The sequence below is a fragment of the Ictidomys tridecemlineatus genome, chromosome X, assembly GCF_052094955.1.
Source record: "Ictidomys tridecemlineatus isolate mIctTri1 chromosome X, mIctTri1.hap1, whole genome shotgun sequence".
Lineage (NCBI taxonomy): Eukaryota > Metazoa > Chordata > Mammalia > Rodentia > Sciuridae > Ictidomys > Ictidomys tridecemlineatus.
Window position 1 is genome coordinate 69,812,447 of NC_135493.1, and position 22,986 is coordinate 69,835,432.

At 37.4% G+C, this 22,986-nt stretch overlaps 1 protein-coding gene across 7 annotated transcripts in view; it reads left to right on the forward strand.

Moving 5' to 3' along the window:
• The window catches only part of Heph (hephaestin), a 79,752-nt gene extending 62,790 nt beyond the window's left edge, over positions 1-16,962 (forward strand). For 6 of the 7 annotated variants that reach the window (XM_078034644.1, XM_040282187.2, XM_078034643.1 and 3 more), the window contains 6 exons: positions 3,669-3,775; positions 4,733-4,958; positions 7,694-7,833; positions 8,862-9,024; positions 13,145-13,189; positions 16,020-16,962. In XM_078034644.1, the coding sequence (XP_077890770.1) occupies positions 3,669-3,775; positions 4,733-4,958; positions 7,694-7,833; positions 8,862-9,024; positions 13,145-13,189; positions 16,020-16,252 (914 nt within the window). In that variant the 3' untranslated portion in view covers positions 16,253-16,962. The remainder of the gene's footprint in view (positions 1-3,668; positions 3,776-4,732; positions 4,959-7,693; positions 7,834-8,861; positions 9,025-13,144; positions 13,190-16,019) is intronic. The other variant, XM_078034645.1, reaches the window with a different exon arrangement.
• The last annotated feature ends 6,024 nt before the right edge of the window (positions 16,963-22,986 follow it).

Sequence of the window (22,986 nt, forward strand, 5' to 3'; positions counted from 1 at the left end):
AGGATTAAGGAATGAACATGAAATGAGAATAATATATATTGATAAAACTTTTAAAAAGCTTAGCTGTGAAGGAAGATAGGGTGGAGAAAGGGGTCACAGAAGAAAAGGGGGTCACAGAAGAAAGATGAGACTTGAGCATGGTTTAAGTGGGGAGAGGAACCAGCAAAGTAGAGGTTGAAGATCCAGGTGGGAGAGAGAATCTGAGTGTGAAAAGTGAGATTAAGAACTCTCATGGAGTTGGAGGAGGGCATTTCTCTCCTTGAGCCTGGAGAGCTTGATGGATATGAATATAGATATGTTGGGGATAGGAAATGGGAGTATGAGGCAATAGAGCCTTTATAGAGTGGTGGTTAAGAGCAGGTTTCAGGAACCACACAGAATAATTTCAAATTTCAGCTATGATGTCTGATCTTTGGAAATTGATTAATAGCCACAAGCTTCAATTATTTGACCAAAACAATGGAATTAATAATCATATTTAGGCTGGGCTTGGTGGCACATGACTGTAATCTCAGTGGCTTGAGAGGTTGAGGCAGGAGAATCCCAAGTTCAAAGCCAGTCTCAGCAATTTATCAAGGTCCTAAGCAACTTAGTGAGACTGTCTTAAAACATAAAAAAGACTGGCAGTGGGTCTTTCTAACCCACATGTGCCTCAATTGTTCTTGTGGTTTTTGCCTTTATAAACTCTGTGCTTTCAAAATTCAGGTGCTGGGAGTTCTTTGAGGCACTAGCTTGCTCCCAGCTGCTTTCCTGGCATGCTCATAAAAGACCTTTTTTCCATTAAAAAAAAAAAAAGATTGGGATCTGACTCAGTGGGTAAGCACCCCTAGGTTCAAACCCCAATACCAAAATCATCATCATCATCATCATCATCATCATCATCTCAGGGATTTTGTGAAGATTGAGTTGTTATGTTTCAACTTTGTCAGTTGTTTTCTTTAAAACAAGTCCATTATTCAATCAGTCATGTGGCACATGCCTGTAATCCCAGACACTCGGGAGGTTGAAACAGGAGGTTCACAGTTTAAAGGCCAGCCTTGGCAATTTACCAAGGCCCAAAACAACTTAGAGAGACCCTAGTTAAAAAAAAATAAAAAGGGCTGGGGATGTGGTTCAGTAGTTAAGCACCCCTTGGTTCAATCCCTGGTACCAAAATAATTAGCTAACTAACTAAATATCCATTATTAATAGTTATTTACTGAGGACCAAATCTTATCTACCAATGGTTCACTGTGTCCAGAAATATGTTTGAGTATTTCAACTTACTTACCCTTCCCTTTCCTGTGCCAGAAGTGTGATTTTGATTTGTATTTTCTTAATGGTTGATGGTGATGAATACCATTCATATGCCTTTCATATGCATATTTGTCTTTTTTTTTTCTTTTGGTATGGGAATTGAATCCAGGGGCATTTAACCACTGAGCCACATTCCTAGTCCTTTTTTTCAAACTCTATTTAGAGTCTGGGTCTTGCTAAGTTGCTGAAGCTGACTTTGAACTTGCAATCCTCCTGCTTCAGCCTCCAGAACCACTGGGATTATAGTCATGAACTACTGCACCTGGCATATTTGTCATTCTTACAGTATCTTTTTTTTTGTGGTACTGGTTGTTGCAAAAACCCAGGGCCTTGCATGTGCAAGGAGCACTCTATCACTGAGCTACATTCCTAGGCCTTATAGCATCTATAATGAAGTATCTGTTCAAATTTTTGCTCATTTTAAATTGGGTGGTTTGTTTTCATTCTGTTAAGTTTTAAGTTACTTATCATTTTATTGTCTAAAAACAAATAACCCAATTAAGAGTGAGGAAAGGATTTGAATAGACATTTCTCCAAAGAAGATAATAAAAATGGCCAATAAGCATAAGAGACAATGCTCAACATCATTAGTTGTCAGAAAAAAGAAAATCAAAATTGCAAAAAGATAACATTTCTCATTTACCAGGATGGCTAAAGTAAAATTATGAAAAAAAGACAATAATTATTTTTTAATGAGGATGTAGAGAAATTGGCACCATAATAGTGCTGTTTGTTGGAATATAAAATGATGCAGCTGCTTTGGAAAGCAGTTTGGCAATTCCTCAAATGGTTAAGCATATTGTTACTATATAAGTCAGTAATTTTGCCACAAGGTTTTCATCCAAGAGAAATGAAATTACAGGTTCAGTCAAAAATATACACAAATGGTGATAGCAGTATTATTTATGGGGGTGCTGAGGGTTGAATCCATGGCTTCCTGCATGTTAGGCATGTATTCTACTAATGAGTTACAACTGTAGTCATTTTTACTTTTTATTTTGAGACAGGGTCTCACTGAATTGCTGAGGCTGGCCTCAAACATATATTCCTCCTGTCTTAGCCTCTTGAGAAGCTGGGATTATAAGTGTGTAGTATCAGGGCCAGATTCTTATTTTAATTGTACATATTTATGTGTTACACTATGATAATTCACTATATGTATTAATTAGAGTAATTAGCAATGGGTGAATTATATGGCATGCAAATTCAATAAAGCTGTTAAAAACATTAATATAGGAGCAATTGGAAGTTGGGTTGGTGAAAGCGAAACTAGAAGCAAAGAGACTTGTTAGGTTTTGTAATAGTCAAATTGAGAAAATAGGGCAGGAAATGGAAAGAAGAGAGGTGGCTATAACACATTGTAGAGGCAGACTCAATAAGAGGCTATTTGGTTGGTATTTTGTTGGATGTTGAATGTTGAAGATGTTGGATGTTGAAGGTTTAAGTAGGCAAGGAAGACTAAAGGTTTTTTTTTCTGGTTAACTAAGAAAGTTATGTTATTTCTAGACATTGGAGGTGCAATTTGCAGAAAAAAAGGTTGTAAGTTCATATGAGTTCATAACATTTTTTTGGTGCTGGGGATTATGCTAAGCAAATGCTTTTACTACTGAGCTACACTACCAGCACTTTTTTTTTTTTTGTACTGGGGATCAAACTCAGGGAAACTTTACCATTGATGTACATTCCCAGTCCTTTTTAGTTTGTTTTGTTTTTAATTTTGAAACAAGGTCTCTCTTATTTGCCCAGACAGACCTTAAACTTGTGGTTCTCCTGCCTCAGATTCCTGAATATTTGAGACTACATATGTGCAGCACTGCACCTGGTTCATTTTCAGTTTTTGACATGATATCAGTACAATCATCAAATCATTAACAGTATTTATCTGAGAAATTGGGGTTGGAGCTTGGTAATAAGAAAGGTCTGGCTAGTTGTAGTATTTAAATTTTATGAAAACATAGATCACAGTTTATGTCAGAAATTTACCTGAAAGCATCCATAGAGAGTATGGGGGAAAAAAAGGGAGAAGAGGGATAGAGTTGGAGTTTCATGGAAACAGGTGCATTTAGGAGGTAGCAACAGGAAGAATAGACCTAAACAGAACCCAAAAAGCGGGTATACTACAAGCTTAGAGATAAAGTAAGGATATTTTATAAGAGAATTAGACTAGGGCCTTTAAAGAAGGGGAGAGTAGAAGAGAACTGTTGAGGGTTTCCAACAAGGAAGAAAAATAAAGTCATGATAAAAATGGCTACTGTTACGGAAATGATGGAGAAATATTTTAAAAGGTCCTGTGACTCATCCACAACAGCCTTTTGGGGATACATTAAAATTGAGAGAAATTTCTGATCTGGTCCCCTATTTATTCTTCCTAGGTGAGGTGCTTACTTACCAGTGGAAAGTTCCAGAGAGATCTGGCCCTGGACCCAATGATTCTGCTTGTGTTTCCTGGATATATTATTCTGCAGTAGATCCCATAAAGGTAAAAACAAGATTGGCTGGCTAGAGGTGGGTCTTAGAAATGGGGAATTGCCTTTGAAAATGAAGTCACTGGGCTGGGGTTGTAGCTCAGTGGTAGAGCATTCACCTAGCAAGACATGAATTCAGTCCCCAGTTCCTGCAAAAGCAACTACAAAAGAAGCTGTTAAATAGGTGTAGTGATAAGCCCAGGCTTAAGATTCTAGAGCCTAGGATTTTAGATTTTCCTCAAATGTTGGGTTTACTTTAAAAATCAGGTGAAGGGAAAAGGCAGCTCCAGCTATTTGTCCTGAGGAATTTCTTCTTGCCTTTTCTTTTGGATCCTGTAAGGCAAAATGCTCTCATTCACAAAACCTGACAATGCTTGCCAGGAGATAAGGATTCTAGTCAAATATTTAGCTCTAGCTTGCTTTGAAGTTACTTTTAGAAAAGTCATTCTGTCTCTATTTCCTCATCTGGAAAATGGGTTTTTCTGTCTACCCAATCACTCATAGCAAGCCATCAGCAATCATTTATTGTCTGCTACATTTTGGGCATTTTACTTGGTGCTTTGGATGATAAAAAATGTAAGATATAATTCCCCACCTTCGAAGAACATGGCCTAGCTGAGCAAGAGAGAAGTGAAGAAGGCATTACAATGGAGGTACTTGTGCTCTGACCCTTGAAAGCTGAATAAAATCATGTCATCAGACAAGGAATGTGTTGGAGGGGAAGGCATTGCAGGCAGAGGAAACAGCATGTAAAGGCATTGGGTTGTGAAAGTTGCTTGGTGGATTTGAAGACCTACAGATATTAAAGCATAGGTTAGAGAAATAAAATAGGGTGCTTATAAATATAAGACATTATGATGAAGTTTTGAGTACAATGGACTCACATGTAAGCCATCTCCCTGCAGAGTATGGCCACACAGGAATAACCAATAACCTGATTTTTCTCTCTTTCCCTCTTATTCCCTTATCAGGACATGTACAGTGGCTTGGTGGGGCCTTTAGCCATCTGCCGGAAGGGTACCCTGGAGCCCAATGGAGGACGAAATGACATGGACCGTGAATTTGCCTTGTTATTTTTGATCTTTGATGAAAATCAGTCTTGGTATTTGAAGGAGAATGTGGCAACCTATGGGCCCCAAGAGCCAGACCACATTAACCTACAGGATGAGACTTTCTTGGAGAGCAATAAAATGCATGGTCTGTAGAAAAGAGGCTACTTCCAAAGAAGTTTCCATTAATTGCTTGAGGGTATCTGATAGTCCCATCACTAAATAAGAGAGCATAATTCCAGAAGAAATGGGAAGATTAGAAGGCAGAATGGGGATGAATTAGAAGAAATATTTCCTATTATTGTACACTTATATGCACAGATATGTGATCTAGATGAGCTCAGGTGCCCAGAAAACAGCAAGCTAATGCTATAAGGTTGCCATGGTGACACAAGCAAATTTTAACATATTAAAGAAGGCAAGATGGACATTTTCGACCCTCTGTGTACCTTGTGAGCTAACTGCCTGGGGCCTCTTTGTTTTAAAATTCTGACTTAAGTCTCTCAATATCATGTTATTTCATTAGGTTTCTTAATTTGGAATCTGCTTTCTCAATATAGATAGATGAAGGATAGTTTGTCTTTTACTATGTTTATTTTTTAATTTGTATTTTTGGTACTGGGAATTAAACCCAGCAGGCCTCTACCTCTGAGCTATATCCCCATCCCTTTTTATTTATTTATTTTTTTAAAATTTTGAGACAGGCTCTTTATAAATTGCTGAAGCTAGCCTCAGATTTGTGATCTTCCTGCTTCAGTCTCCCAAGTTGCTGGAATTATAGGGGTGCACCACCATGCCTGGCTGGTCTGTTTTTAAAACAAAGTTTCAATCTACAGATGAAACAATTGGGACTGGGGGTGTAGCTCACTGCTTGCTTAGCATGCACCAGGCCCTGAATTCAATTTCCAGCACCACAAATAAACATACAGATTAAATAATTGGAGAGAAATAATTGAGGAGAGCCTCAGGGAGTAGTGTACTGGGTTTATAATAGATATAGGAAGAACTTTTTGATTCTTGAATGGATTTGGTGGGAAAATTGTGCATCAAAGCCTTCCCTTGCTCTAGAGATTGGGGTAGCTTTTCAAAAACAGGAGAAAGTCTCAAATAAGAAGGAAAGCTTAAGTGCAGTGGAATGTATGAAGTGATCTCTCACAACCCCATCTAGCCCAAGATTTCTTTGATCTGAGAATGAGGTGCAGCTTTAATAACGACTCTAATGGAACTCAAAAGGAGTATCTCATTGTCCCACAGATTTTAGCTATTTCCTCTTGATGGAGAGATGAGTGATTCACATTAGAACAGATGATTCACAAACTTCACAAAGTGAACTTTTTAGTTCTCTCAAATCAGAGAAATAAATGGTCCAGGGCAAAAAGTGAATGAGGGCAAGTTTAGGTCGTGCTAATAGCAGGAGTTTGTCTAATGCCCACTTTCATCTGTTTGTTTATATGTCAATTCATCTAAACTCTTCAGATCAATCTACCTAGCAGGTATTTTTGAGCAATTTCTGAGTGCTGGCATTAGAAATATAAAGATAAATGATGTTGGGGTCCAAGGACACAAATAAATAATATTCTTCCCTTCCATTCTGGATTTTTGAACTGAGAAAGAGAGATATTGAAGATTGCATGTAAGCTTTATTACTGAGAAGGTTAATTAGAAAAATGAATTTAGTTCTACACTTAAGTGTGCCTACTGATACTCCTCTTGCAATAGACAGATTTTTCTACCTTGTCATTGGCATAGATGGACAACAATAGCTCTCCCTCTTGACAGAGGCAGAATCTTACCAACAATGAGACAGTGAATCAATTTGCACCCTTTTCTGTGATCAGACTGATCAGAGAAAGAAAAGATCTAGAAGGGCCTTAACTTGAGCATGCTTAGTCCCTTCTGCCAAATTCAGTTTGGTGGGGGGTATACAAAGACATAGACTATAAATAATTCTTCTATTATTTCCCCTCTAGAGGAGTAAAATAAAAATTACCTTCCCTCAGTGAGAACATAAGAAGTGGGAGGAAATTGTTCTGGGCAAAGTCCTGCCACTGTGAATTATATAGCAATGAGTAGTTTGTGAGTGCAGCGTAGGACATGGCCTGGGAAGAAAGAGATGATAAGGCTCATGTATTAATATTATTACTAATTATATGGAAAATGACAAATTAAAAAATCATTTGTTGTAGGCCAAGGTAACTTGCTCGTTGTTCTGAAAAAAAATATATAAGGAACCTATAATACTGTAGTATATGCAATTATTTCCTGCTTACTGGTAACTGAAGTCTAGTTGAAGATGTAAGCTTCTATAATTTAAAAGATTGGCAAACCTAGAAGACAGCTTTTATCAAGTTCCAATGAGATTAAAAATAGTACTGGTGGAGTTTGGAGGTGGAAAGAATGAACAGTATGGAGAGAAGTTAGGAGGTCAGAGAAGTTTTCTTGAGGGAAAACATGGAGGTTGAGCTTATGGGAGGGAAGCTCAGAGATATAAAATCACAAAGCACATACATGGATCATATGGGGGATGGAGAAGAAATGACCCTAATTGGAATAAATGTGTTGAGTAGTGGTAGATACGTCTGGCAAGGTACTCTAGAGTTGGACTTTGAAAGACCTTTTTAGCTGGACTATGGAGCCGTAGGCTTGCTTTTTTGGGAAAGGGGGAACTATTAAAATATTTTACATAGCAGAATGGCATGAACAAATTAACTATTTAGAGAGATAACAACAATGTGGAAAATAAATTAAGGGGAGGTATATGGGATAGAGATGAGGAAAACAAGGAGCCTATTGCTATTATCCGAGATGATAAGGACCAGACCTAGGACAGGGGCAAAGGAGAATCAAGATGAGGAATATAAGAGACATTTTCTTATTTTACAGCCATCAATGGGAAACTATATGCCAACCTCAGGGGTCTTACCATGTACCAAGGAGAACGGGTGGCTTGGTACATGCTGGCCATGGGCCAAGATATTGATGTACACACAGTCCACTTCCATGCTGAGAGCTTCCTTTATCAGGTGAGCTGGAAAAGAGGGCTGAGACCCTCAGGAGTGATCAAAGGAGTTTCTTGATAGCCATTGAGGAAGAAGGGAATAGCAAGGAATAAGGTATTAATCAGTTGAAAGATCAGAGGTCTAATACATGGAGAATATTGAGCTAGAAATTATCATTCAGCTATTAGGATAATAATAGCTGAGGATCTGATACTTTCATTTAGACCTTAACTTCCCTTTGGAAATGGAAGAGAATGGCTCACTTATTGGGTAAGGAGATTGAAGGAAGCCATGTCACTGAGTCTCAGTCAATGACTTGAAAGTAAACAAGGATTCTAAGAGCAAGTAATTTCAGAGTAACATCTCAGAGTCTATGAAAGTCAGCAATCCATTATAAGGAAAGTTTCAATTTAGTAACTATATGGAACAATATGTAGATTTTTGAATATTTAGCCTAGAAAAAGAGCAGAGATTTGAAGATTTGGATCCAGACTTAGAAATCTAGAAGTACAGATACGGGTGATAAGGAGGAGAAATTAAGGAAATTCATTTCTAAGGAAAACATATGGCTCCTTTCTAGGTGTCAAGGCTTAATATAAGTTTTCCAGATTTCAGCATGCTAAAAGACATCCGAGGATACTAGTTTTGAGTCTTTTAAAGGAATCTAGAAGATCTTTTACATTGGTACACTTTAAAAAAGAGTAGGAGGAGAGAGTCTTTGGTTGATTTAGTTTGTGTGGGTGGATTCAAGAAAGATGAGTAAAGTGGACTTTTAAAGCAGTTTTCTGGTCTAGGAATTTTGGAGTCTCATGTCACTGATGTGAACATCATGCACTTTATTTTGTATTTTTTAATTTGTTCATTTAGTTATACGTGACAGCAGAATGCATTTCAACTCATTGTACACAATGGTGCACAACTTTTCATTTCTCTGGTTGTACATGATGTAATGTTGTATCATATATGCAACATCATAGACTTAATTCCTGTAAGCTCTGAGATGGTTCCTTTACCCTTCATTTTCTCTCCTTCACCCCCAATCTCTCTTTCAGAATGGACAGAGCTACAGGGCAGATGTGGTGGATCTGTTCCCAGGGACCTTTGAGGTTGTGGAGATGGTGGCCAGCAACCCTGGGACATGGCTGATGCACTGCCATGTGGCTGACCATGTCCATGCTGGCATGGAGACCCTCTTTACTGTCTTGTCCCCAAAAGGTAAATCCTAACTCCATAAGATGTATCATTTTATCATTCCTATAGACTATCGGAATCAGTTCATCCCCTACAAAACTCTTTGTATCTCCACTTTTGATCCCAGAAGAAACACATTTTTTTAAAGAACCATGTCTCAGCAGAACATTCTCCCCCTCTAGGCTATTCCTTAATCAATATACTCACCCTCCACTGAAACCTTGAAACCTATATCTCTTATAATTACTTTGACACCTTTTGAACTCACATGGGTTGGCCCAGCTTGAATCTTGTTGAGCTCTAGGCTTAGTGCAAGTTTGCATCCTTTGAAATTAATTTATATGTAACCTTATTAATTAGAGTGCACTAGAAGCATTGGTAGTTAACAAGGAATATTACTAATGGTTACTTTTTGGTCATGCTGGGGATTGAATACAGGGCTTTGCACATGCTAAGCATGCACTTTACCACTGAGCCACACCTCCAGCCCTGTGAATCTGTTTTTAATGAAAAGAAAAAGAATTCTAATCTCACTTCTTAATTTATTTGTTTTGTGAGGATTGTGAAAGGCAGTTCTTTCTATCCTGTCAAAAGGTAGAAATAGATATTGACCTTCAATTCTGCTTATTCCAGACAGAGTTGCTACTAAGGATGGAAGAAAATTTTTTCCTCAGGTTGGGAATGCAGCTTAGTGGTAGTGTACTTGTCTGGCATGTGTGCCTGGTTTTGATCCTCAGCACTACCAACAAAAGAAAACAAATCAAAAACAAAACACCCCCCCCAAAAAAAACTAAAACAAAGCATGTTTTTCTTTTAAAAAATTTTTTTGGTAGTTGTAGATGTAGTTATAGATGCCTTTATTTTATTTATTTATATGTGGTGTTAAGGATCAAACCCAGTGCCTCACACATGCTAGGCAAGTACTCTGCCACTGAACTACCGCTCCAGCCCCTGAAGCACATTTTTCTCATATTTTTTTGTTATATTGAGAGGGACTAGCTTGGCAATTTCTTTTCCAATCACTCTTGTTCTTCACTAAGGATATAGAAGGAAGGATAGGCTTTGTTCGCTTTTTTTGTTGTTAGAGCATTTGAAAGTTCAGGATTTCACTTCTGTTTTTGAGGAGAGAGGTTACTGGAAATTGAACTCTAGGTGCCTTACCATTGAGCCACATCTCTACTCCTTTTTTCTTTTATATTGAGACAGGGTCTTGCTAAGTTGCTGAGGCTGGGCTTGAACTTGTGATACTCCTCCCTCAGCCTCCAGAATCACTGGGATTATAGGTGTGTGTCACTGTACTTGGTAATGTCTCACTTCCTGACTATTTGACTTGAGTCCAACCACCAGCATTATCCCCCTTGCAAGAAGTCCTATAGAGCCTTCTGGGGATGAGAGAACAAAGTTGTTTTAAAAACAATGTCATACTGCTTTGAAACATGATGACATCGAAGTGAATATTCTAAGGTTGTCAGCCACTGACACTTTATCAGAAGAATTAGAGAGTGGGAAAATGCCTTTGGAAATTCAAACAGACTTAGCAAACCAGAGTAGAGAATTTAACTCTGCTCTTTACCCCAGGGAGAGAGACAAATTACAGTACATTGTGATTTCTGGAATCATTAAAATACTTTGTTTTCTGCAAGCCATAATGCTGGAATGTGACTTCCAATTATTAACTCTAATACTATTCCCTAGGACCCAGATGTTGTTGTTGTGTTCTTTTAGTTCCTAGAACAATAATAGTACAGTGGTCAGTTGATTTGTCATCAAGTTCCTATGGTTCGGGGACAACAGAGTGTGTGTGTGTGTGTGTGTTTATGTAAAATATATTTGTTATACATAAATATTTACATATATATATATATATATATATATATATATATATATATATTAGGATGTAACCCCCACAGGCACATTATCACTGAGCACCATCCCCAGTCCTTTTTAATTTTTATTTTGAGACAGTGTCTTGCTAAGTTGATAAGGGCCTTGCTAACTTGTTGAGGCTGGCCTCAAACTTGTGATCCTCCTATCTCAGCCTCCTGAGATGCTAGAATTATAGTGATGTCTGAAGTCTTCATATATTACAATATGTCATCCTAAATGGGACCAATTCTAAATGTAAGAGAGCATTAATATATTGTCACTGGGTGCTTTTATTTTTTTTTTAAATAATGTGGATATAAAACAATATATTTATTTATTTATCTATTTTTTATTGTGCTGGGGATTAAACCTAGTGCCTTATGCATGCTAGGCAAGCAATCTACCACTGAGCCACAACTCCAGCCCCCTCACTGAGGTACTTTTATGAAGATAATTCATATCTTCCTATGACAATCAGCCAGCCTTATTATAGTCTAATTCAATATTGCTCTAATCTCATATATGCTAACAGGACAATCAGAAGGAAGAGTTGAAGTTAGATAGGGGGGAAAGGACTAATGGTTGAAATAAAGTTCCTGATGAGGCAGCAGGGGATGAGAGCCAGAGATAAAATGAAAGATTAGAGCAAGGCTGGAGGATAATCATTTTTGTACTGTAAAAAGACAGAAGGCTTTAAATTAAGGATCAATGAATAGGTTGGGAGGAGGGTCTTGACAGACATGTAAAGGATTTTTACTGTAAGATCTTTGTTTCCACTGTAATGGAGTACATAGAATCATCTGCTGAGAGTGAAGGGAAGATGTCCAAATAAAGGACTTGACAGAAGTGGGCAAAGGTTTGGAATAGCCACTCTGGGGGATTGGAAATAAAATAATTATTGCCAGGCAGCTTTGGAGGCAGTTGAACATAAACAATACTACTCTTTATAATTGTGTAACTTTTTTCTGGCAGCACTCAGCATATCAGACAAAATACAAGGAGGGTGTAGTTATTGTGGTTTCACTCGATTATTATAACACTCTTTTTTTTTAAGTTAGCATTTGGAATGATAGACTATGGAGTCTAAACTGACCAGGAATGGAAAGGAAGAGAGGATGAAGCTGGTAGGTTGGGAAGAAATGGAAGGGTTCAGGAAGTAGAGGTCTAATGAGGGGAGAATAACAGAGTTTTTAAATAAAAGGTAATTATTAGTTACCAAAATTAGCAATTAGCAAATGATTGTTAGATTTTGAATTTCTGAGGTGGAACAAGTCTGGATAACAAGATCAGGTGACCATGTGAGTGGTTGGTAAAATTGGAATGGAAATGAAAGTCATTAGAGTTCAGAGGTCCAGCCAGGTGCAGTGGCACATGCCTGTGATCAGCCCAGCAGGCTGAGGCAGGAGGATCGTGAATTCAAAACCAGCGCCAGCAAAAGTGAGGTGCCAAGCAACTCAGTGAGACCCTGTCTCTAAGTAAAATACAAAATAGGGCTGGGGATGTGGCTCAGTGGTCGGGTGCCCCTGAGTTCAATCCCTGGTACTTCACCCCAAAAAATGAAAAACAAAAAACAAAATCTCCCAAAAAAACAAAAAGGTCCAGAAAATATGAGGGTTCAGTGTTGGATGGAAACTGAGGAAGACTGACAAGGTACCAAAGACTTCCATGAATGAAGAGAACTTCTGGGTAACAGTAACAAGAAGTGCTTGTGTTTTTTTTTTTTTTTCTAGTCAAATAATATGAGCCTCAGAAAAGATAAATCTTTACTAAAAGGAGAGGAATAATGGTTGCCAAGCAGTATTGTGAGAATGTAAATGAAGCACATACCTTAGAGAAGAGCTCAGCTTCACAAGATCAAAATGAAAAACAAGTTTTCTGAGAAAAGATTGAATCTGTAGGGAAGTACATTTGGCAAGGGGCAGGAGCTTCCCAAAGGGAGGGTGGGAAATTGTGGAAAAGAAAGAAATAATGGGAACAGAGGAGTTACCAAGAAATGTGAATAATGCCAGAGGAGTCACTTAGATTTTAGACTTTAGATTTTAGAATTTAGATTTTAGACTTAGTCTCCTAAGTCTGTGTACTCACCCATATTTTTTCACCACTCATAATCAAATTGGCATACCAATATTGATTTTGACTATGAAGTAGTTGATTTTACCTTTCTCTTACTTAGTATATATCACATAGAAATTCCCTCAACCAATGCCAGACTCCCACAGGAAACCTATACATTGATAGAAAGAATAACAGGACTAACCTTTTGTCTTTTTTCCTTTAGATCATTTAAGCACTATCACTGCTATCACCAGAGAGATTGGAAAAGGTACGTAGAAGGGTTCATAGACTGGGTAGATACATGTGGGAAGCGGGGAAAGGGAAAGAGGGTATGTGTGGAGAGGTACCTCTGACATTGGGAATTACATGACAGAAAGTTTGGTACCAATGAGTGTCCTGAGATCTGTCTAAGATTTCAGAAGCCAGGGAACCAAGGTTTGTCTTCCCTCAACATGTTGATTCTCTCTGGCTCCCATCCCCAACTTATGGAGTCAGGGAAAATAACCTCATTCCCAGTTGGAGGCTGCTGTCTTAGCTTCCTACTTAATGTGTGAAGGAGAAGAAAATTGTAAGTCCTGCTGGGTTAGGCATGAAAGACTTGTAGCACAGACATGGATTCCCACAGGGACAATGTAAGACTAGAACAAACACCAGACGGTCTTCAATAACTATTTTAATTCTTGCCTCTTTACCCTTCATCTGTGAAATACCAAGCAGCTGAACTTTTGGAACCAGTCATTTCTGTTGTTTGAGAAAGTAGAGATTGTTGACTGTACAGTGTATATCCAAATATTGCTCTCATTCTCTATCCCATTGGTCGCTGGGCTAGGAAATATTCAGAGAAGTTATGTGAGTTAAAAGGGACATTGTAGAACATCAGTTTACTCAGGAGGTTTTTAGCTGTGCTTGGAGAATTCCTAATGATCTGACTAAATATCTCATGAACTATTAACCAAGGAACTAGGGTATGTCCTGGAGGGGTTGAAGAGAGGTAAGGTAAGGTTGAGTGGAGGGGGCTTAGAGACCACATCTTCCAACTGAGCACTCATATATTTTATATACCTACATTTATATCTATATATAAACATGCTTGTGTACATGCATATTTGCATTTATTTATTTATTTATTTGTGATACTCAGAATTGAACCCAGGGACACTCAACCACTGAGCTATATCCCTAGTCCTTTTTCATATATATATATATATATATATATATATATATATATATAAATTAGAATCTCACTGTAGTCTAGAATGACTTTTTACAGTATTAGGGATTGAACCCAGGGATATTCTACCACTGAGCCACATACCCAGACTTTTTTCTTTCTTTCTTTTTTTTTTTTTGAGATAACTTCTCCCTAAGTTCCAAAACTGCCCTCTAACTTGTGATACTCCTGCCTCAGCTCCTGAATCAATGGGAGTACAGGTGTGCACCATGCACAGTCTGGCTTTGAATTTGCAATCTTCCTGCCTCAGCTTCCCAAAGTCATGAGGATTATAAGTGTGCCCCACCACAGCCAACTACATAGATATTTGAAGTTTATATTTTTATATACATACATACATATTTTACATGTATACACATATTCCTCATAAGGTCTCACTTATTAAAAATATTCTACAATGGGGGAAAAATCCTCAAAAATGTTGATCTAATGAAACTCAATAATTTTCTACATGAGAAGCTGAGAAATGGAAAGTGATTTATCTGAGGTTACAAAATAAGTGGTAGAGGACTGGGGATACAGCTAAGTTGGTAGAGTACTTGCCTCATATGCAATGAGACAGAGAGAGAGAAATGGTAGAATGTTAACTCAGAACCAGGATGTTCTTCAGCATCTGTTTGAACTCTTTACATTTCATCTTCTTTCCGTTCTGTTAGAACATTCATTCATCTAATTATACATCCATCAAACAGGTTTCAAGTATCAGGGATAATAAAATAAATAACACATAGTTGCTACTTTCCAGTGTCTAAAAATGGAATGAAACATAGAAACAATAATTGCAATGCTGGATGCTAAGCACAAAAAGGGCAAGTGAAGATAACACCTAACATTTATTGTACACTTGCTATCTCCAAGGTGCCAAGCTAAATATGTTTTAAGTATTAACTCAGTTAAACCTAAGAACAATCTCTGTTAGATGTGGCTATTATCCCCATTTTATAAAAGAGGAAACTGAGATCCTTATGGGAAGGGGGGATTAGGTTTCTTTTCCCAGGGTCACACAGTAAGTATATTGTGGTAGTATAGACTACAGGTACTATGAGAACATAGCACAGGAAATTGTTACTGTTTTAAATTTAGCTGAATTTAAAACTTTCAGAGACATGTAACATTGAAGCTAAGTCTAGAAGAAGGAAAGGAAAGAGGAAAGGGTGTTTAGGTAAAGGGAGTGCCATGAGCAAGAAAGATCACTTGTTATTGGGAATGAAGATTGAGTTGCTGTGGCTGATAGAAGCATGCAAGAATAGAAAAGTAGGTGAGAGCCTGATTGTGAGGGTAAGAATATCTGGCTTAAGATTTTGACCTTTACTTTGTTGGTCAATTGAGAAGCATCACAAGTTTGTTTGTTAGGAACTAATACAATCAAGTATTTTGCTTGTAAAGATCTAAGTGACATTACTCTTAGTACTACCCACATAGGTGAAAGATTGGATAGCATAGTGGCATTTTGTTGTCATATTCTAATGGTCAAAATGAACATTGATAAACTGGATTATTGAGTTGGTCTTCTTTCTGGAGTTTCCTCTATTGCCCCTAATATTACACTCAGGAACCATGCAGATCAAGTCTAATCTTTTTTTCTCTAAAAGGAAATGTATTAAGGATTTCCCAATCTCAGTCTTACCTCTTTTTTTGCCTGAGTGGACTATGGTCTCAGTGATTCTAAAGGACCCTTCCGGCTGTGACATCTTGTATCTGTGATTCTTTGTAACCTTCGAATCTGTCTTTATCAGCTAGTATTTCGAAGGATAGGGACAGGTGTGCTGACCTATTTGGACTTGTTTCTCCAAGAGATGACAACCAAAGGTGACCCTTTAGAGTACTCCCCATCCTTGGGTACCCATTTTCTCTTCCTCCATTTCAGCAGTGAGCCTAAAAGATATTGGAGAAGGCAATGTGAGGATGCTGGGCATGCAGATACCCATAAAGGATGTCGAGATACTGGCTTCTGTTTTGATTATCATGGGCATCATCCTTCTGCTTGCTTCTCTGGCTCTTGGTGGTGTGGTCTGGTACCAGCATCGACAAAGAAAGCTACGCCGCAACAGGAGGTCCATCCTGGATGATAGCTTCAAGCTTCTGTCTCTCAAACAGTAATAATTGGAGCCTGGGGATATCCTCAGGAAGAACATCTGGTTTGTACTCCCAGAACCCCAGGAGGCCATGGACTAACAGCTAACTGTACTGTCAAATGGGCATGGGTGGTGAAGGAGGAGAGGAGGAGATCAAAATTACCTGCATATTTCTTCATTTATTTATTTACATGAAAATGATATTCACTCAACTTTTTTGAGTTTCTTTTCTATACTTTGGCACCCAGGACTAGGTAAGTCCCCTCGAATCTTACAGCATAAATTGCAACAACTAATCAACCTCCAACTTTTGGAAGGCCTGGAAATTCCTAAAAAGTAATCCTCTTCAGAAAGTAGATATCAAAAGAAAAACTCATCAATTGGGTTTCTGTTGCTTTCTACGATGCAGGCAAGTTCACTCTGAACTGAGCTAAGTGAGCTATGAAGAAAACCCACAATTAAACTAAGAACTAAGAAACATAGGCATGATGGGGAATTGGAGGTAGGGATTGGGGATCCAAATTATATTTTTATTCTCCTTGGCAGTGGACTATTTTGGAGAAATGAGTGGATGGTTGGTTGTTGCCATGATTACCAAGATCTGCTGGAGTCAGAAGCACCCTAGAAAGCCAGTCCTTCAAATTTCTACACAGTGGAACTGAAAGGAATATTGAGGGGCTTCTTTGTGTTTTAGGCCATACATTGTGTCCATTAAAGTACTTGTTAGAACACTTACAGATTGAATTTGATTGTTTTGATGGTCCCTGTGGATTCTGGGAGGCGACTGGGGAGGTATAGAATGGGTCTGTCCATCTTATGTAGATTCTATAGGTTTTTATTTTGGAAGTTGTTCCAGAAGAAGCCTCAAGTCAGAATGTTGGGCAACATTCTAGAAATGGAAAAATCCCATCGATGACAATATTTAAAAGGCCAATTAAAAACTTTAAATGTTAGTGGCAGATTCAAGACTGAAACCAGACTCCAACTTGGACACTAGGCAAGGAGACATGGGCATATAACTGCAGGGCCTTTGTGGATAAGGTACCATGAGAAGTCAACTTGCATTTTGAGGGGGGTCTCTATTTTTAAAAATTTTATTTGTTCTTTTTAGTTATACATGACAGTGGAGTCTATTTTGGCATATTTAAATAAACATGGTATATCTTAGGATCCCAGTCTTGTAGAATGTTAATTAGAATTGGGATTTTAATCATAGAGTCTCAATAAAATGTTGAGATTCACTGTGGTGTATTTATATATGTACATAGGAAATTTTGTCAGATTCATTTCATTGTCTTTCCTATTTCTATCTTCCTCCTTTTCATTTATTCACCTTTGTCTAATCCACTGAACTTCCCCTTCACTCCTTTGTTGTGTGCTAGCACTCACATATCAGAGAGAACATTTGACCTTTGTTTTTTTTTGGGGGGGGGCGGGGATTGGCTTATTTCATTTAGCATAATAGTCTTTAGTTCCAGCCATTTTACTGGCAAATGTCATAAAGTCATTCTTCTTTATGGCTGCATAATATTCTATTGTGTATGCAAATAGTATTTTCTTTGTTCATCTGTTAATGTGCACCTATGTTGGTTCCATAGGTTAGCTATTGTGAATTGTGCTGCTATAAACATTGATATGGCTGAGTGTTGTGATGCACATGTATAATTACAGAGCCTTGGGAGGCTGAGGCAGGAGGATTGTAAGTTCAAAGCCAGCCTCAACAACTTAGTGAGGTCCTAAGCAACTCAGTGAGACTGTGTCTCTAAATAAAATATAGATATAAAGGGCTAAATATGTGCCTCACTGGTTAAGCACCTATGGGTTCAATCCCTGGTACAAAGAACATAAATCAAAAAATTGAAACATTGATATGACTTTGTCACTGTAATATGCTGATTTTAAATTCTTTGAATATATATTGAGGAGTGGGATAACTGGGTGAAAGAGTGGTCATACTAATTTGCAGTCCCACTAGCTATGTATGAGTGTATCCTTTTCCCCACATCCTTGACAACATTTATTGTTACTTGTATTCTTTTTTTTTTCTTGGTACCAAGGATTGAACTCAGAGGCAGTTTACCACTGAGCTACATCCCCAGCTCTATTGTGTATTTTATTTAGAGACAGGGTCTCACTGATTTGCTTAGAGCCTCACCATTTCTGAGGCTGGCTTTGAACTCTCGATCCTCCTGCCTCAGCCTCCTGAGCTGCTGGGATTACAGGTATGCACCACCACTCTTGGCTTTATTACTTGTATTCCCGATAATTTATATTCTGACAGAAATGACATGAAATCTCATTTTAGTATTTTTTGGTGCTATTTTATTTTTCATTTTAGTTTTAATTTGCATTTCTCTAATTGCTAGAGATGTTGAACATTTTTTCATATGTTTGTTGACCATTCATAAATTCTTCTTTTGAGAAGTATCTGTTTAGTTCCTTTGCCCATTTATTGATTGGGTTATTTTTATTTTTCATGTTAAGCTTTTTGAGTTCTTTGTATATCCTGGAAATATGCCTTATCTGAGGTGTGGGTAGAAAAGATTTTCTCCCATTCTGTAGGCTCTGTCTTCACACTCTTGTTTTCTTTACTGTGAAATGGGGGTCTCTTTATAGGACAAAATCATTTATAGTGCAACATTCCCTTTTTACCTGCAGGTTTTAGCATCTGTGAAACTTTGGTCAGAGAGCACATACAAGAGAGACTGGGGAAAGTGTAAAATGGCCCACCCCAATGGTGTATCCATAATACTGTACATAGCAAATGCAAAACAGAAGAGGCATCAAAGAAAATAATGTTTTACACATTACAAAGCATTCTAATACCTAATGGAAATTGACTTATCTCAGCTCTATTTGGGTGCTTTCCTGTTTTATATTTGAGTAAACAAAGCTCATGGAGATGATTACTCAGTTAGAAGCTGAGCTGAGATTCAAGTAATCATCTATTTAATTCCAAAAACCTGTTCCATTCCTCTTTATCACAGAAATAATTATGAATCTTCATCCTTCTTACCAATATTGATTTCAACTTTCCTGTCTGGCCAGCAAATTGTATGCCTACTTAGCAATCCCATTGCAGATCAATTGTAGAAACATACAGGATTGGTGTTTAGTTGCCATATGATGTTGAAGGTTGGAAGGGGAAACACAGGCCAGAACCTATCATTCATCTTGAATCATCGTAGTTGATGGCTTTCTGAAAATCTTTTTTTTTAAGAGAGAGAGAGAGACAGATAATTTTTTAACATTTATTTTTCGGTTTTCGGTGGACCCCAACATCTTTATTTTATTTGTATGTGGTGCTGAGGATCGAACCCAGCACCCTGCGCATGCCAGGCAAGCACGTTACCGCTTGAGCCACCTCCCCAGCCCTCTGGAAATCTTTACTAGAAATTTTAGAAACATAGTTGGGGTGGCAGGACATTTAAATTGCTAATTACTCAAGTGTTAGTAGACTATTTAAGCCTTTGTACAATCAATATATTTAGCAACAGCAGAACCCTTTTGGCCTGTTGTTAATTGTGGAGGTTAATGATAATCTGATGTTCTCTGGAGACTCCAGTCACTTCATGGTTATCATTTACTTGCAACTGAAAGATCCTTAGCTTGGTTCCAGTTATGAATCTGAGAGAATAGGAGTGGTAGATGGGATGGGATGCATTTTATTTCTGATTGAGTAATTATGATTCACATCAAGGAATGGAAATTCAGAGCCTATGTATTTCTTTTTTTTAGAGAGAGAGAGAGAGAGAGAAAGAGAGAGAGAGAGAGAGAGAGAGAGAGAAAGAGAGAGAGAGAGAGAGAGAGAGAGAGAGAGAGAGAGAGAGAGAGAATTTTAATATTTATTCTTTAGTTATCGGCGGACACAACATCTTTGTTTATATGGAACCCGGGCTGCATGCATGCCAGGTGATCGCGCTACTGCTTGAGCCACATCCCCAGCCCAAGCCTATGTATTTCATAAAGGAATGAATTTGTGTGTGTGTGTGGGGGGGAAGTTGGTCAAACTGTGGATGTAAAGGGTTACAGTTAAGTGACAGGTTTATTCAGTTACTCAATTTGAAAATTCCCAGGATAAATGCATCAGTGAGTCTTGTTTATTTTATCCCCTAAATATCTTTAATCTATTTGTTTCTGTCTCCATTGCTACAACCCCTGTTTATAATGCAACCATTTAGTAGTCTCCTATTTATTTTCTTCATATTCTCTCTAGCTCCTTACGACTGTTTTTTACATAGAAAAGTGATGTTTGGAACAATAGAGGAACATCAATTTGAATGACAGTGGGTGTCCATCTGAAACCCTTAAAAGCCAGAAGAGAGTGGCATGATATTTTTCAAGTGATGAAAGAAACAGACTAAGAATCACAAATTCTATATCCAGTGAAAGTATCCATCAAGAATGAAAGAGAAATAAAAACATTCTTAGACTAAGGAATTCTCAGAGATTTTTTTTTGTTGTTGTTATCAGACCTAGCCCTAAAGAATGGCTTATAAAAGTAAGTTATTCAAAAAAAAGCACACAATAAAATAAGGAATATTGAAATGTCTTAAAGAATGAGGTAAATCAGGTAAAGGAAAAATAAAGGGTAGGGGCTAGGATTGTGGCTCAGTGGTAGAGCACTCACATAGCATGTGTGAGGCCTTCGGTTCGATCCTCAGCACCACATATAAATAAATAAGATAAAGATATTGTGTCCATCTACAACTAAAAAAAATTTAAAAAGGGTAAATTAGGATATAGAAATATTCAAACAGTACAACCAATCAACAGGATACAAATGACATAAGAACAGCAGATCATATATTTTCAAACAACCCTGGAGCATCAATATAGATAATATTATGATCCATAAAACAAACATCAGCAAATTTAAAAGAATTGAAATTATACAGTATATCTTCTCTAGCTGTCACAGTACAAAAGTAAAAATCAGCCACAGAAAGACAGCATAAATTAAAAAACACTTTATTTTTTATTTTATTTTTGAAGTATACTTTTTGTTTAATTCCATGCATTTAAAAGATTTTATTTAAAAAATTGGTACCAGTGATTGAAGCAAGGAGTGCTTAACCACTGAGCCACATCCTCAGCTTTTTTTTTTTAATTTTTAATTTTGAGACAGGGCCTTGGTAAGTTGTTGAGGCTGGCCTTGAACTTGAAATTCTCCTGCTTCAGCCTTCTGAGCTGCTGAGATTACAGGCATGTTCCACTGTACCTGGCTTAAAAACATATTAAGATAATGCATTTTACAAGAGGAAGTCTCAAAGGAAATTAAAAAAAAATACGTGGAACTTATTGAAAATGAAAATATGACATACCAAAATTTGTGGAATTCAGCCATATGAGGAAATTTATTTTGTAGTTATAGATGGACACAATACCTTTATTTTATTTATTTTTGTATGGTGCTAAGGATAGAACCCAGTGCCTCACATGTGCTAATCAAGCACTCTACCACTGAGCTACAACCTCAACCCTAATGAATTTTTTTTTTGTAGTAGGGATTGAAGTCAGGAGGGTGCTCGCCCACGGAGCCAGCCCTAGCCCTATTTTGTATTTTACTTAGAGACAGAGTCTCTCTGAATTGCTTAGTGCCTTGCTTTTGCTGAAGCTGGCTTTGAAATCTTGATCTTCCTGCCCCAGCCTCCCAAGTCGCTGGGATTACAGGTGTGTGGTGGAGCGCCTGGTCCTAATGAGAAAAAATTTATAAAACAAAAAAATGTTTACATTTAAAAAGACCAAGCAGGGAGCATTAGTGGATACCCATAATCCCAATTAATTGGGAGACTGTCACGGGATGATCAGAAGTTCCAGGCCAGCCTGGGCAACTTAGTAAAACTCTATTTAGCTAAATAAATAAATAAATAAATAAATGAATAAATAAATAAATAAATAAATAAATAAAAGAAAAAGGGACAGACCAAGACAGGGCTGTCCCCTCCATACCCTCCATAAAGCCATCATGACCATTCCATTCTACAGTGGTGGAAACTAAAAGTAGGTAGTAGGTATTAATCATTCAAGATTCACTTATTGGGATTATATAAATACTAACAAATTTCATTTTGCCTGATGGGGAAAGAGACTCAAAGAGATTAAAAATCTGCCTCAGGCCACAAAGCCAGAATGAGTTTTAAATTGAAGTCTTTTGGCACTGTTGAGGGTTCTTTCTACATTCTACATTACTTTTGATAAGGCCAAATATAAATCTATTGTTTGATGTGACACAGGAAAAGCAGTACTTACTTATAGCACTAAACAGATATATTAGAAAATTTAAAAAAAATTACTTATCAAACTCTCCACTCTAGGGAACTAGAAAAATTTTTAAAAAATTAAATCAAGGTAAGCCATAGAAAATAAATAATAAAATTAGAGCAGAGATCAATGAAATTGAAAACAGAAAATCCATAGAGAAAATCAACAAAACCACAATTAAATAGCTAGGCTAAGAATAGAAAGAATATACAAAGCACCAATATCAGAAAGGAATGAGGAGATATCACTGCAGATAAGAAGGGTAATAAATGAATACTGTGAATCATTGTCCATAAAGTTGATAACATAAATGAAATGGACTAATTCCTCAAATGCAAAATCTGGCAAAATTTACAAAGGAAGAAATACACAAGCTAGGCATGGCTTATGCATGCCTGTAATTCCATAAACAGAAGATCTCAAGTTCAAAGCCAGCCTCAGGAATTTAGTGAGACCCAAACAACTTAGCAAGACCCTGTCTTAAAATAAAAGATA